This window comes from Melanostigma gelatinosum (genome assembly GCF_949748355.1).
Source record: "Melanostigma gelatinosum genome assembly, chromosome: 11".
Lineage (NCBI taxonomy): Eukaryota > Metazoa > Chordata > Actinopteri > Perciformes > Zoarcidae > Melanostigma > Melanostigma gelatinosum.
The window spans coordinates 22,603,397-22,617,293 of NC_136644.1; the positions used below are offsets into that span (position 1 = coordinate 22,603,397).

The following is a 13,897-nucleotide window of genomic DNA, read 5'->3' on the forward strand; positions in this document are numbered from 1 at the left end:
TTATATATTCCTGTAACACTGTTATGCGCTATTATTATCCAAAGTGTTCCAACTAATATAAAAATGCATTAGCAGTTTGTTAAGTGTCTGTCAACAGTTAATTAATAATCAGTAAATACGGTTCAAACCATGAAATTCTGTTTCAATAAAATAGTTAATGTGACCTCTTAATATTTCTATATTACAACTACATATGACTTGTCAGCAGTCCATTCCACACAGTTAGATAATAATGAATACATGTGATGTATAATTACTTCTCATTCATTTAGATGTCCACATGATGGCATCATAAAAAGTTTAATAGTGAAGTGATACCGAGGCGCTATACAGTGTGTAACATTTAGGGGGATTAATTGGCAGCAATGGAATACAATATTCATAAATGTTTTAAAATGTGCAAAATGGTTGCAAAATGAAGTCAGGTTCTATGGAAGTCTAAGACAAAATGTATTTACCTCAGTTAACATTGTAACAGTGGCGGGCCGTGCATTTGATACCTGGGCCTTCACTGTTGTCTATTATGTCTTCACTGTTATTAATGGAGTCAAGGAACATTAATAAACACATTTGGCATGAAATAAAAAATAAAAAAAAATGTACCTGTAGGTCGGACGATGCACACTGGTCTGCACACCGGGGGTCCACCGGAAGCCATTATATCCAACAGGTATTGTTTGCTGTAAGTATTCAACTCAGTTCTCCAACAGTTTGTTTTCAAGGCGATCAGATCTCTGAGAGCTCAATCTGGTAGGTTTTACAGGTAAACTTGTTAGGTTCAAGGGCAACTCAGACAGGCCGTTTTTCGATGAGGTCACTATTATGTGGCCACGCCCCCTCCACTCACGCAGGGTTGCGTGTGTGAGAGAGATTTTATTTTGTAGTAAATTGTGTAAATGTAAATAGTTTGGACTGTGTGTGTTTACAATGGGTGTTTCCATAAATCCGTGATTTGTGTGATGATCTGTGATGAAACACTTCACATCATCTTGACCCAGAGCATACATACAAGGTTCAACCAAGAATGAAACATATCAGCAGTTTCATTTGTGTTGTTGTTGATTTAGATATGAATATAAAGGCAGTAGACATGAGTAGACACAAACTTAACTAACTTGAATCACTGCATGCTTCCAACGACATCATGCAAAGATTGCACAATTCATGAATTCCAAATTTATCGCATTTAATTGAGTACCATGTGGGGCTTTTTATTTGTCACTGGATGATACCGAGCAGCCCACGGTCTGTGATTTCATTGCTTTGTGAAGTAATAAAATCAGTTTTATTTTTGAATTGTTATTAATATTCAACTTTATATGCACATGGTGAGAAGATCACTTTGTGGTGCATTTTGCGACATATTTCTAAAAACAAGAAACACTAATCATGCATGTATGTCATCTGGACAACCTCCACATGATGGCAGTATTGTAACTTCATTCACTTTTTATTCACTGATATATTTTTGCCAACAGATGGCACCACAGTCTCACTTGCAGCACTACAAGTAAGAAGCCCTCTTTTCTTCTTCCAAACACAATCATCCCATCTCCCCAATGAAGCAAGACAACACTGTGCGGGGTGAAGCTGTAACATTAACTCAGACTGCAGACTGTGTTGAAAGTATTGTTCTCAGCCGTGACCTCATTTTACACGTTTAGTTTGTTGCTCATGATCAGTCGGTGGGATAAGTCTGGGAGCAGGAAGGGTGGGAGAGTCTTCCTCTCGCTTTACTGTCAAACATCTGTGTGTGATCATAACAATCCAACTGAGAGCTGGACTGAGATTTCTATCCAGTTCATATCATGCAAATTGAACACTGATTTGAAACAGCGTCTCCCCCCTGAACCAAATGTATTTACAAAACTCTGTTTCACTGATGTGGTGTTATATTATGAGTTCTGAAAATACTATAAGGTCACTAATGACTGTTGCTAATTGCAACAGCTTAGTACCACAGTCACATTTATGTCATATTAATACAATCAGTGATAGCTGAATACTTGAAATGCTACACATAAAGTGAGCCCATATGTGATAATGATGAATGCTAAAACAGTGAACATATCTATTTAAAGGTTACATTCGCCGCCCATAAACTACTGGTCAGACCAGACCAAGTAAGTATGTTTTATTTCTTCAAAAGCCTTGTAGTCTGGCATGAAAATAGTTTGGAATCTTGGCCACTCATGTGGGTCGGTTTCTTATGCTCCTGTATCGTTCTTATTTATTCAGCAGTCTTCTGTTTTTAGACCTTACTCATCAAATTGTAAATACTCTTCAAGAAACATTGAGAAAATAATCATCAGCATTAGTGACTTACGATTGTAAAACCAGCAATACATTCCAATGCAGAGGAACTGTTCTTAATGTATAGCTAGTATTTCTTAGGTTTCTCTGGAAACGGCCACAGTGAGATGATTGATATGTATTTATCCAACATTCCAGATGTTGTACATAATTATATAAATAGCTTTGTGATTCTGTTTAGGCCAGCAGAGAAGGCCTTGCAGGCCCTGACGGCCCGCCACTGCATTGTAAACATGAGTTTATGGTCTCAATCGCTAGTTTCAAGTCTTCAACACAGTATGTACATTTAGTAAATTATGGTCCATTTATAGTAAAACGAACCATAAAGCGGAGTATACTTTAGGACGGGCTTACTGTGATTGACAGTCCCTGTCACTCTGCATTCGTAATTGGTAATTTCCAGTCATCGGGTGCAAAAGAAAACATTGTTTCCAAGATGGCGACAGCGAAGTCGCCAAACTCGATGCTTCACAACGGGAGTCCACAAACCAATGGGTGACGTCACGATGACTACGTCCACTTATACCAGGCATGTCCAAAGTCCGGCCCACGGGCCAATCACGGCCCGAGGTCAGATTTTATACGGCCCGCGCCTTCTGTTTTAAAATGCATTATTTATGGCCCGCCAGCACAGTCAAAACGGAATGAATAAATCATACAAATTCAACATGCAATTCCTATTTTTATCCTATTTATTTGTATCCAGTCTGGCAATCCAGATCCTTTCAGCCCTTTTCCTCTGGGCGATGTTCCACCTGGGGTTACACTCAATGACAGTCGTTAAAACTGATTTCCATTCATGTAATAAAAAGTGTTTCACCAAAGGTGTCTCCATCTTTTTCCTCTTCAGTATATTGTGTTTGTGTTGCATGAAACGAATTGATATGGTGTTGCCTGTTTCACCCACATACTGTAAACCACACTTTTACAAGAAATGAGATATATACAATTTTTTGACTTCAGACTGCCCCGGGTCATTGTCTGAAAGACCTCTTTTGTGTACCGATTAGTGAACCAGTTTTGGTGTTTAAAATACTGGCCCTGTACTCTGGATTTAGGATCCGAGAGGGGTTTAATCTTCGCTTTTACCAGGAGATCCTGTAAATTCTTATTTTTCCTGAATGCAGCAATAACACTGTAGTTTTGTAATGTTGAGGTTCCTGTAATATGTTTGTGAAAGTTCCTCCTACTTTCTCTAATCAGTTCAACCGTTGACGGGTTAGGGTTAGGGTTAGGTTTAGTTAAAAGCGGGGCCCTCCTAAGAGGGCCACGAGGGGCACTGGCACAAGGGGGCTGTCCTTAAAAAGGCTTTAAAAAAACCCTAAGAAATAAAAAACAATTAAACAATTTTATTAAAAACAGCCCGACAGCAGAGCAACCGCCAGCGGGACAGACGGAGAGGAGATGCTAAAAGGGGAAGGGAGGTTAAAAGGCACAATAATTATATAAATATAAAAAGATAATTTAACATATAATAAATGTAAATACACACACACACACATCTAAAACTTAAAAAAATAAATAGATAAGTGCTTTTAAACCAATAAATAAGTAATAAGTGCTTTTTTTTTTTTTTTAAAGGAAAATTTAAATAAATTAAGTGCTAAGTGCTTTAAAATGTAAAAACATACAAAAATGGAAAAATGTCTAAAATTATGCCAAATAACCCTATCCAGCTTCAGCCACACGGTTGGGAGTCTAAAAAGTGGGCCTCGTCTGCCTGTGGGGGGAGGGAAGGACATAGGGTGCATCTCCAACATGGGAAGATTTAAAATAAATAAATAAATAATCAGATAATTAAAAATATAAATAAATAATTTAACAATAATACACAATTAAAATAGTTAAACGGGTGAATAAAAACATGCATAATATATTAAAACCACACGTGAAAGACAAGTATAAATATATAAAATATAAATAAATAAATAAACATGTATATAATATAAGATAAACACCATGGTGGAGATGTAATGGGGGTGAGAGAAGGGACAAAGGGATGGCAGGCGAGGCTCCAATAAAAACAGACTGGGAATTAATATTTTTCATTCAGCCCGTGAGGGTCTATAGTACCCAGTCTGTGGATCCATTTCCTCTCCGCTGCTTGCCGCTGTGCCCTGCTCCACTGCCCGCTGCTCTCCAGGCCCACACTTTGGAGACCATGTGAGCCATGGAGTTTAAAATGTGCATATAGGACGCTCGTGCCATTCCCACTATTGATCATATAGAAATGCTGCTTAATTCTAAGATGCAGCTCATTCTTTTAGGTTAGGGTTAGGGTTAGGGTTAGGGTTAGGGTTAGGGTTAGGGTTGGGTTAGGGTTAGGGTTAGGGGGTTAGGGTTAGGGTTAGGGTTAGGGTTTAAAAAGTTACTTTTTTTGTTACTTTGCAAAAAAAGTTACTTTTTTAGTTACTTTGTAAAAAGTTACTTTTTTAGTTACTTTGCAAAAAAAGTTACTTTTTTAGTTACTTTGCAAAAAAAGTTACTTTTTTAGTTACTTTGCAAAAAAAGTTACTTTTTTAGTTACTTTGCAAAAAAAGTTACTTTTTTAGTTACTTTGCAAAAAAAGTTACTTTTTTAGTTACTTTGCAAAAAAAGTTACTTTTTTAGTTACTTTGTAAAAAAAGTTACCTTTTTAGTTACTTTGCAAAAAAAGTTACTTTTTTAGTTACTTTGCAAAAAAAGTTACTTTTTTAGTTACTTTGCAAAAAAAGTTACTTTTTTAGTTACTTTGCAAAAAAAGTTACTTTTTTAGTTACTTTGGAAAAAAGTTACTTTTTTAGTTACTTTGGAAAAAAAGTTACTTTTTTAGTTACTTTGGAAAAAAAGTTACGCCGAAAACCGAAACAACTGTGTCTCCCTAATTTGTCATGAGACTGTTGCCTTGTTTAAGGAATATAATGTAAAGAGACACTACGAGACCAAACGTGCTAATGCTACAACAAGCTATCAGAGAGCGTCTGTGCTAGAAAAGTGAAGCAACTCCAAGATAACTTGGCCACACAGCAGCGGTCCCTTTCACATGAAAACATCATCAAAGTAAGCTGCGGAGTGGCCGTGGTAATTGCTAAACATGACAAACCTTTTACGGAATGTGAGGTTATCAAAGACTGTGTTATGAAAATAGCAGAAAACATTTGCCCCGAGAAGAAGACAGAGTTTGCTAATGTTTGCCTGGCTCGTAACACTGAAGAGCTATCATCAGATACGAAGAGACAACTTGATTTTTTTCGTGAGCCTGTTTCATGTGTGTTGAATTTAAATGTTAGACAACTTTTCATCACCCTCACTAAGTCATATTTAAGATTGTCTTGAGGTGAGAATATTGATCGGTTCCTATGTAATTAGCTTTTAGATGGCTTGTTCTTTGTTATCTGACTTTCAAGATGTGAAAGAAAGGCAGAATAGTTGTTGAGATGTGTTCACACATGAATGCTTACATTTGGTTACATTGCTATTTGCTGTCATTGAAAATAAAATGATAAAATAACAATGTATGTATAGGCTACTTGTATTGTTTAAAATAATGTCAGCAGGGACTGTTGGCCCTTGGGCATTTTCACATTATCAAATTTGGCCCTCTTTGAAAAAAGTTTGGACACCCCTGACTTATACAGTCTATGCTTTACATTTACATCATTTAGATGCATTTCAAATAAAAACTAATTAAAATTCCATATGTTTTTAAAAGCAATTATGTTGACATGTAGAAAGCAGAGTATTGATAAGAGTAGCTCCTAATTGTACTAAAATCCTAAAGGCCATCCTAGTTCAACACACTTGGGAGTGAGCAGAGCAATCTGCTACACACTACTAGATGGCACCAAATCTTACACGAGCCTTTAACAATCCACTTGATTTATGTCACTAAATGGGTTCCAATGTGGACAAGCTTTATGGATGGACCAAAAGACTTTAATATTGTTCAGAACTATTCCGATTGTTTCGTTGCTGCGGTTTACTTTCCTCCTGATGTAAATTCAAAGATGCACTTCGGTTTTCTTTTATAGTAAACTGGCAACTGCACATTGTTGTGCAGCCTTGGGTTGTCTAATGACAAATCCGTGAATCCTTTGAGACAAAGTGTAAATTTAGTCAGACTATACTTTGTAGGGAGAGCCTTTTGCCGTAGTAGTTTGAGACTTCTAATTAATCCTTAGGGTAGAACTATCAGATTTCACTGTTTCCGTAGTAAACAGGTTTTACCAACAGTAATAATGGCTGTTCTATTCAGTGGCCTAGTGAGCCATGCCAGTGTGACAATACCAGGACCTTGAAACTGAAGTAACTATGGAATTCAGCAGTCATTTTAACTTAGTGTGTGATTGATACAATGTAAATTCTGAGCTGATTAAAATGAAAGACACTCATGTAGACAGACTGGAATCTCAGACATGTTCACTTTATTGAGTAGTTTTGTACACAAGAGGCTTGAAGCCCCATGCACAATCCTTCCTACACCCCCATACAAGGTAGAAGCTTTGTCTTTTGCATAATGACAAACAAACAGCACCAAGTATTGTTTAAGGCTGAAAGTACAAAAACAAAAAGACTACATAATTTACATAAGCAATACTACAGGTCTGTTGGGCAGTGGGCCCACCAGAGAAAAACCTTCATAGAGGCAAATAAGGTGGTGAACAAACACATCTGGAATGACCTACACAAACACGACAATGGACATCATGTTCCTCTCACAGTCACACCGCCTGGGACGCTCTGTACTTCCTGCAGAGTTTCTCCCCATCAGGGGGCATGGTGCCGTAGCCATAGCGATGGGGGAAAATGGGAAGTGGTGGTGCGGGCTCAGCATATACCGGTGTGTTGGTGTAGGCATGTATGCAGAGCCAGTCGTTTGGGTTTGTAGCAGTGTGTGTTTCGGGGGAGTGGACTGACAAGTCTGTTTAGAAGCACTTCCTGTGGACAATGCTGGGGCCGGACTCGTCGTACTCTTGCTTGCTGATCCACATCTGCTGGAAGGTGGACAGGGAAGCCAGGATGGAGCCACCGATCCATACAGAGTACTTCCTCTCTGGGGGAGCAATGATCTGCAGGGAGCAAGATTAAAAACAAGGCGTCAAATCAAATCCACACAGACATCCTGCAAGTATTTCATTTACAGTTAAATTCAGGAGAAGCGAGAGAGCTTGAACGCTGAATTAACCACGTTTTGGCAGAGTTATACCTTGATCTTCATGGTGGTCGGTGCCAGGGCAGTGATTTCCTTCTGCATACGGTCAGCGACGCCAGGGTACATGGTGGTACCTCCAGACATTACGGTGTTGGCGTACAGGTCCTTACGGATGTCCACGTCGCACTTCATGATGCTGTTGAAAGTGGTTTCATGGATACCGCAGGACTCCATACCTACGAGAGGTTGTAAAGAAGAAAGTAAGTTTTTGTGTCACACTTAAAACTACAACCACCCCTCCTATGTATTTATTATCAAACTCAGTCCTTGAGTATATTTCAGCCAGTGCCCCGATTGAAACCTATTTCTGCCTTAAAAATAAGTTTCCCTGAATTAACCTACCAAGGAAAGAGGGCTGGAAGAGGGCCTCGGGGCAACGGAACCTCTCATTTCCAATGGTGATGACCTGTCCGTCGGGCAGCTCGTAGCTCTTCTCCAGGGATGAAGAGGAGGCAGCAGTGCCCATTTCTTGCTCAAAGTCCAGCGCAACGTAACACAACTTCTCCTTAATGTCGCGCACAATCTCACGCTCAGCTGTAAGACAAGAAAAGACATTTTACAGTCAGTCCCAGGTTTCTTTTGTCTCCCCCTGTCAGTTTTCCCCTTCCGTCAAAGATTCGTTTGTTTTGAGATCTGTGCCAACCTGTGGTGGTGAAGCTGTAACCCCTCTCAGTCAGGATCTTCATGAGGTAGTCGGTGAGGTCTCTGCCAGCCAAGTCCAACCTGAGGATGGCGTGGGGCAGGGCGTAGCCTTCATAGATGGGCACTGTGTGGGTCACACCATCACCAGAGTCCATGACAATACCAGTGGTACGACCGGAGGCGTACAGGGACAGCACAGCTTGGATGGCCACATACATGGCAGGAGTGTTGAAGGTCTCGAACATGATCTGGAGGAGAGAAGAGACGAGCGATGACTCAGTGAGTCAGCGTTACCTGAAGTAAGCTAGTATTGGTTAGTACAGAAAAGCACACTGGCCTGTTTTGAGTCGAACCACCATATGAAAATGAGTCATTACAATAACTTATAGTTTAGTCATATTGAATGTACAAGATGAGTGCAGCAACCTGCTCAGTCATCTGGTGCACCATGCAGACACCAGTGTAGTTAGATCCTCGTCATCTACTTTAGGAAGTCTAAAATGAGCCCAATTTGAAAACTGCAGTGACCATGCTGCAACAAAGTCATTCCTGATGCATCACAGTGCAGAGAGATAGAAACCTGAAGCATCCGCAGAGATGAAAAGATCAGCACAGGACAAAAGAAACCTGGAGATTGAAGGAGCAGGAGGAAATGGACAGATTGAGCAGAAGCTGAGATGCCCGAGCAGCAACACATTTTCTTGTTGCGGGGCCCTGCAGGAGAGTTGAGTTTCCTGTGTGAGGGGATAGGTCAGTGTGTCAGCCCTTGTTACCTGGGTCATCTTTTCCCTGTTGGCCTTGGGGTTCAGGGGAGCCTCGGTGAGCAGGACTGGGTGCTCCTCAGGGGCAACTCTCAGCTCGTTGTAGAAGGTGTGATGCCAGATCTTCTCCATGTCATCCCAGTTGGTGACGATACCATGCTCAATGGGGTACTTCAGGGTCAGGATTCCCCTTTTGCTCTGGGCCTCGTCACCTACATAGCTGTCTTTCTGGCCCATACCGACCATCACACCCTAGTAAAGTCAAATCAGAAGAAAAAACTAGTTAAAAATCTGGACAAAAACAAATGTATGATCGTTTTTACAAGCTTTGTTATTTACAAGTCATGATTTATACAATGTGTGGAAACTGTACCTGATGTCTGGGACGGCCAACAATTGAGGGGAACACAGCACGTGGAGCATCATCTCCTGCAAAGCCAGCTTTGCACATACCGGATCCATTGTCAACAACAAGGGCGGCGATTTCGTCTTCCATTGTCTGGGCAGAAGAGGAGACAAAAAGGCAGAGAATGTTGAACACTGATGCTCTGTGTGCAGCAGTTGTGAATGTTGAACACTGATGCTCTGTGTGCAGCAGTTGTGAGTTACAGCTGGCGCACACAAGCTACTCAGTTAAAGCCTGGTCGTTATAGAGACTGGACGCTGGATGTCGCAGTGGCGCAAGTCCCAGTCCTAATCCAGCGGCTCAGCAACAAAAGGCTCCGTTTCTCTCTCGGTCTGGCTATGGCCATATAAGGCAAAAGTGAGCGCAGCTGAGAGACTGCGGTAGCCCGGCCCGTGAGCCGTTAAACCTCAAAATGACACCGACAAGCACGGCCACTCCAGTCACCGGAACCACCACAAACTGTGTCCAAGATAACGGGCCACACACGGTTACGCACGCTTCAACACAGGCGTTTAACAGTTCATTTAAGGGGAATGAACTTCCACCCATCAGTCAGCAGGTGTACCGCTATGTCGTGACCACCACTGTTAAAAGCACACGTGAAAATAAAAAAAAATAAAAAACACACAACTTCTCGCTTTAATGTCAAAGCAACCATTTGGCATTTCTACGCGCATATCTGCCATTTCTGTTGCCGTTAAATATTTTAGATTCAATCCTTCTAAATGCGCAATCATCTGTCTGCGCGTGGAACTCGACCCAGAGACCGTGTCAAAGCCAAAGCAGATGCTTAACGTTACACGTAAGCGAGGTCAAGCACGCGTCTCTTTTTACGCAGTCTGATTTGTGAAACTGATGAAGTGATGACAGCATGGGTAACCGGGTTATTGCACACCAGCCGTTAGATATAAACGACAGTATGCCAACACGTATCTGTACTGAACTCAGTTAGTGGGGACCTCCACTCAAACCAACTCATCACAAACATTTAAGAATGAATGACCGAAATTAAAGTTAGCTGTTCCAACTGGTGTCTGCGTAAAGTCAGGCAGAAAACCTCGTATCTTGAATTAACCCGCCGGCTAAAACTATGACGCACACACGCATATGTTAAAGAACTGCATTTAAAACAACACAAAACTTCCATCTTCGTCTTACCTGTTTAAGGGAGGGTTATCGGCTTAGGCGGACTGACTGCGCGGTACACTCCGGTAGGGTTTAGTGTCTAAACCTGACTGCAATGGAGGCCAACAAATGGCAGGGTTTTATGAGAGCTCTCGCTGCAGCCCCTCTCCATAAAAGGAGATCTTTCCGCTTAGCGCTCTCTGATTGGTCCTGCCGCATCCACTGGGTGTGGCGCATGCAGATAACGCTCCTGCGCTCTACCGAGGAGACGAGCAACATGGAAACTAACCTATATTCTGTCAACTATTATTCTGGGGTCTTTCAGTGTTTAATAAAACACACTTTATATCCGTCTTCATCATTATTTATTATAATGGAAGCGATGGGAATGAAACACCCGCGAGCAACAAATGACTGCTGCAAAACACAGCAGACTCTTAAAACAAGCTGAAATATTTGTTTTCATGTTGTTGTCTATTGAGCTGAGTAGCACATTTTGATGTACTTCATACCACCCTATTATAGTTGAATCCATGTAATCGGGTGGAGAAGGGGCCTGCATATTTTCTCTCAGCCGTATTTGATTCATCTACTTGTGTTCTGTTTTATATTTGTGCATTGGAGCAAAAGTGCAGAACACAGACACACATTTAAGCGAAGGACATGCGGGAATGAGACAGAACGAGATTGCACTGAAGACTGTGCATTTGCAAATTCATGGGAGATACTCGTGCTTGGTAGTGCCGGGACGTGTGGTGGTTCCAGTCTCAGGGTCACTGACAGCACTGTCAACACCCTGATTAACATGTCTACCCTGGCATACCAGTCTCTCTCTCTTTCTCTCTCTCTTTCTCTCACACACACACACACACACACACACATGCAGAGTAAAGTGATACATGTGGTCAAGTTTAGCGGAGGTATGTTTACAGCAAACACTCAGGAGGCTGTAGATCACTTGTCACTTGTACAGTTTCAGTGAGTGTGTGTGTGTGTGTGTGTGTGTGTGTGTGTGTGTGTGTGTGTGTGTGTGTGTGTGTGTGTGTGTGGGGAGGGGGGGGTTCAATGAGATGAGTAATAGACAAGATAATGTGGGTTTGAAATGAAAACCGTGAGGCCTATTAGAAAGAAACTATTTATTTCTGAAACTATTTCGGAGGAATGTGACTTTGATATGTACGTACACATCTGCTCCACACACCAATATGTGCATACAGCTTGCCTGAAGTACTCATTTATATGAATTATTATGATAACACACTTGGACGTTTCCATGCAAAGCTCATCTTATTGACTAGAGACTTAAGTGCGTGGGTAGGGTTGCAGTTTTAACTCAATAAGGGCACCGGACAAAGACACATGAACTTATGGTAGGAATTCTCATTGGCTCTTTGTGTTCCTAATAAGGGTATATGGTAGCCAGCTGGCCAAAGGAGACAGGAAGTGGGTTTCACAGTGCTTCACTGCTACAGATGCACACAGGAAGACACCGCACAGATCCTACAAACACACACAAACGCCCGTATGTCACCAGGTACGGAGCAGCTAAGGATAACATAGAAGGGAGAGGGAGAGTGAATGATCTAATCAGGGAATTGGCTTTTCAGAGTGGCATTATCCTCTTCTAGACAGACACTAAACACACACACACACACACACACACACACACCAAGTATAGACCCAGGGCAGGACAACCATCCCTTTAAGAGTTCCTTTGGATGACATCCATATAAGGAGATATTGGAGCTCGTCACATGGGGGGGAAGAATGCACTGCTCAGGTCATGTGACCAGTCTGAGGAAATGAATAAATCTCCCTTTTTAAGGATGTGCATGGATATACTGAGTGTGAGAGTGCATGTTGCTATAGGTTGGATTTCTGTATCCTTCACCAGCACCCAAAGATTAATATGTAGAAAGTGAAATATGAATACAAATAGAAATTGTTTTTTAAACTTTGTACTCACTAACTCCTCCCTGACAGATATTTCTCAATGTTTCTTCTCATGTCTTTCTTCAAGCCATTTCATAATTTGATGGCGTGCGTGTCTCATGCATGCATTACATCACACACACACACACACACACACACACACACACACACACACACGTAGACACTCCCTGCATTGCTCACTCACACAGTCAGAGAAATTCACAGGCCTGGCTCTTGGCTCTGACTAAGACCGTATATGGAAGAAGTAGCAGGTAGCTTCTGTCCACCTTTCACTCATCCCCTGTCTCTAGCGCTCTCTCTCTCTCTATCTCTCTTCCTTAAACGCACATTCACTCTCTTCCTTTATTTGCAATATTTCCTCTCTCCCCGAACCAATCACTCCCTGATTCCTCTTCCCATGACAGGGACGATGACAGGAGAGCAATGCAGTGTGCGTATTTGCCAGTTTCACTCTGCAGCAGTCTTCCCCAGGCATTTATGGCATCACATTCCAGCTGAGGTTCATAAGCAGTATTGAGTGGAGGTGTGGCTTGTGTGTGTGTGTGTGTGAGTGTGTGCTTGAGTAAGACCGAGACAGGAAGATGGTATGTGAAATACTCTTTGAAATGTCATTTTAGAAGATGCAGATTTCTCAACAGAAATTCCCCCCCCAAAAAATTCCAACCTGACAAAGACTTGTGAACACATCTCACCAATTCTCAGGTCTCTGCACTGGCTGACCGTCAGTGTGTCATTAAACAGAGTTACATTTACTGCTACTTTACTGTGATTTAGGCCCAAAGACACTTCTGAATGTCTTTAACCAGATTAAGCCTCGCTACCTCTCAGGTAAACAGTTGTCTGTTAACCATAGTCCAAATAGAGAAGCAATAGAGAAGTTACTATGCAGCGCCACAGAGCTTGAACCGTGGCCTGATTAGGCAGCAAACTTTGCATTTGGGTTCCTAACCCTCTATTGCATGGAGTTGCCATATGGTTTACAGTTCTACAAAATCCACATTTTACTGTTTTGTTGTGAAAAAGGGGGTCTTCCACTTTGATATGACCAATAATTGATCACATCACATGAGCAGGAAATCCTGTTTGCACTTCCGTTTTTCACAGACACCTGACACTAGAAGGTCATGATCTGAGGACTCACAAAGTTGACGAATTGTTTAAGTTTTGTTTAACGCAAAATTCCTTTTAAAAAATCTAAAAAAGACATTATCTGGGGTAAGTCAACTAAAAGCAGTCTAGAGACCTTTTTTGTAAAATGAATTTGATGTCATATGTTATAACCATACGTGAATATGTGTTGTGTTCATTCAACCTATTGGACTATTTCATAAGACTAAGCTACACTGAGACCACGTTAACAGGTTATTACATTCAAAAAGAGAAAGAACATATATATATTTTGTAATTCCAGACATTTTGGAACCGTCCCAGTTATCTGGATTATACATTACACCACTGGTTGTAAAAAGGTTGCCACAGCCTTGTGCCACCTGATCCGGTAAGAAG

At 41.3% G+C, this 13,897-nt stretch overlaps 1 protein-coding gene across 1 annotated transcript; it reads right to left on the minus strand.

Annotated features, from left to right (window-relative positions):
- Nucleotides 1-6,694: 6,694 nt before the first annotated feature.
- On the minus strand, nt 6,695-10,557 carry actb1 (actin, beta 1). Its single transcript, XM_079278479.1, has 7 exons — nt 10,472-10,557; nt 9,281-9,406; nt 8,920-9,159; nt 8,148-8,394; nt 7,847-8,038; nt 7,499-7,680; nt 6,695-7,361 (listed from the first exon to the last, which is right to left on the minus strand). The coding sequence occupies exons 2-7, from the start codon at nt 9,401-9,403 to the stop codon at nt 7,218-7,220; spliced, it is 1,128 nt and encodes a 375-aa protein (XP_079134605.1). The 5' UTR covers nt 9,404-9,406; nt 10,472-10,557; the 3' UTR covers nt 6,695-7,217.
- Between the last annotated feature and the right edge of the window lie 3,340 nt (nt 10,558-13,897).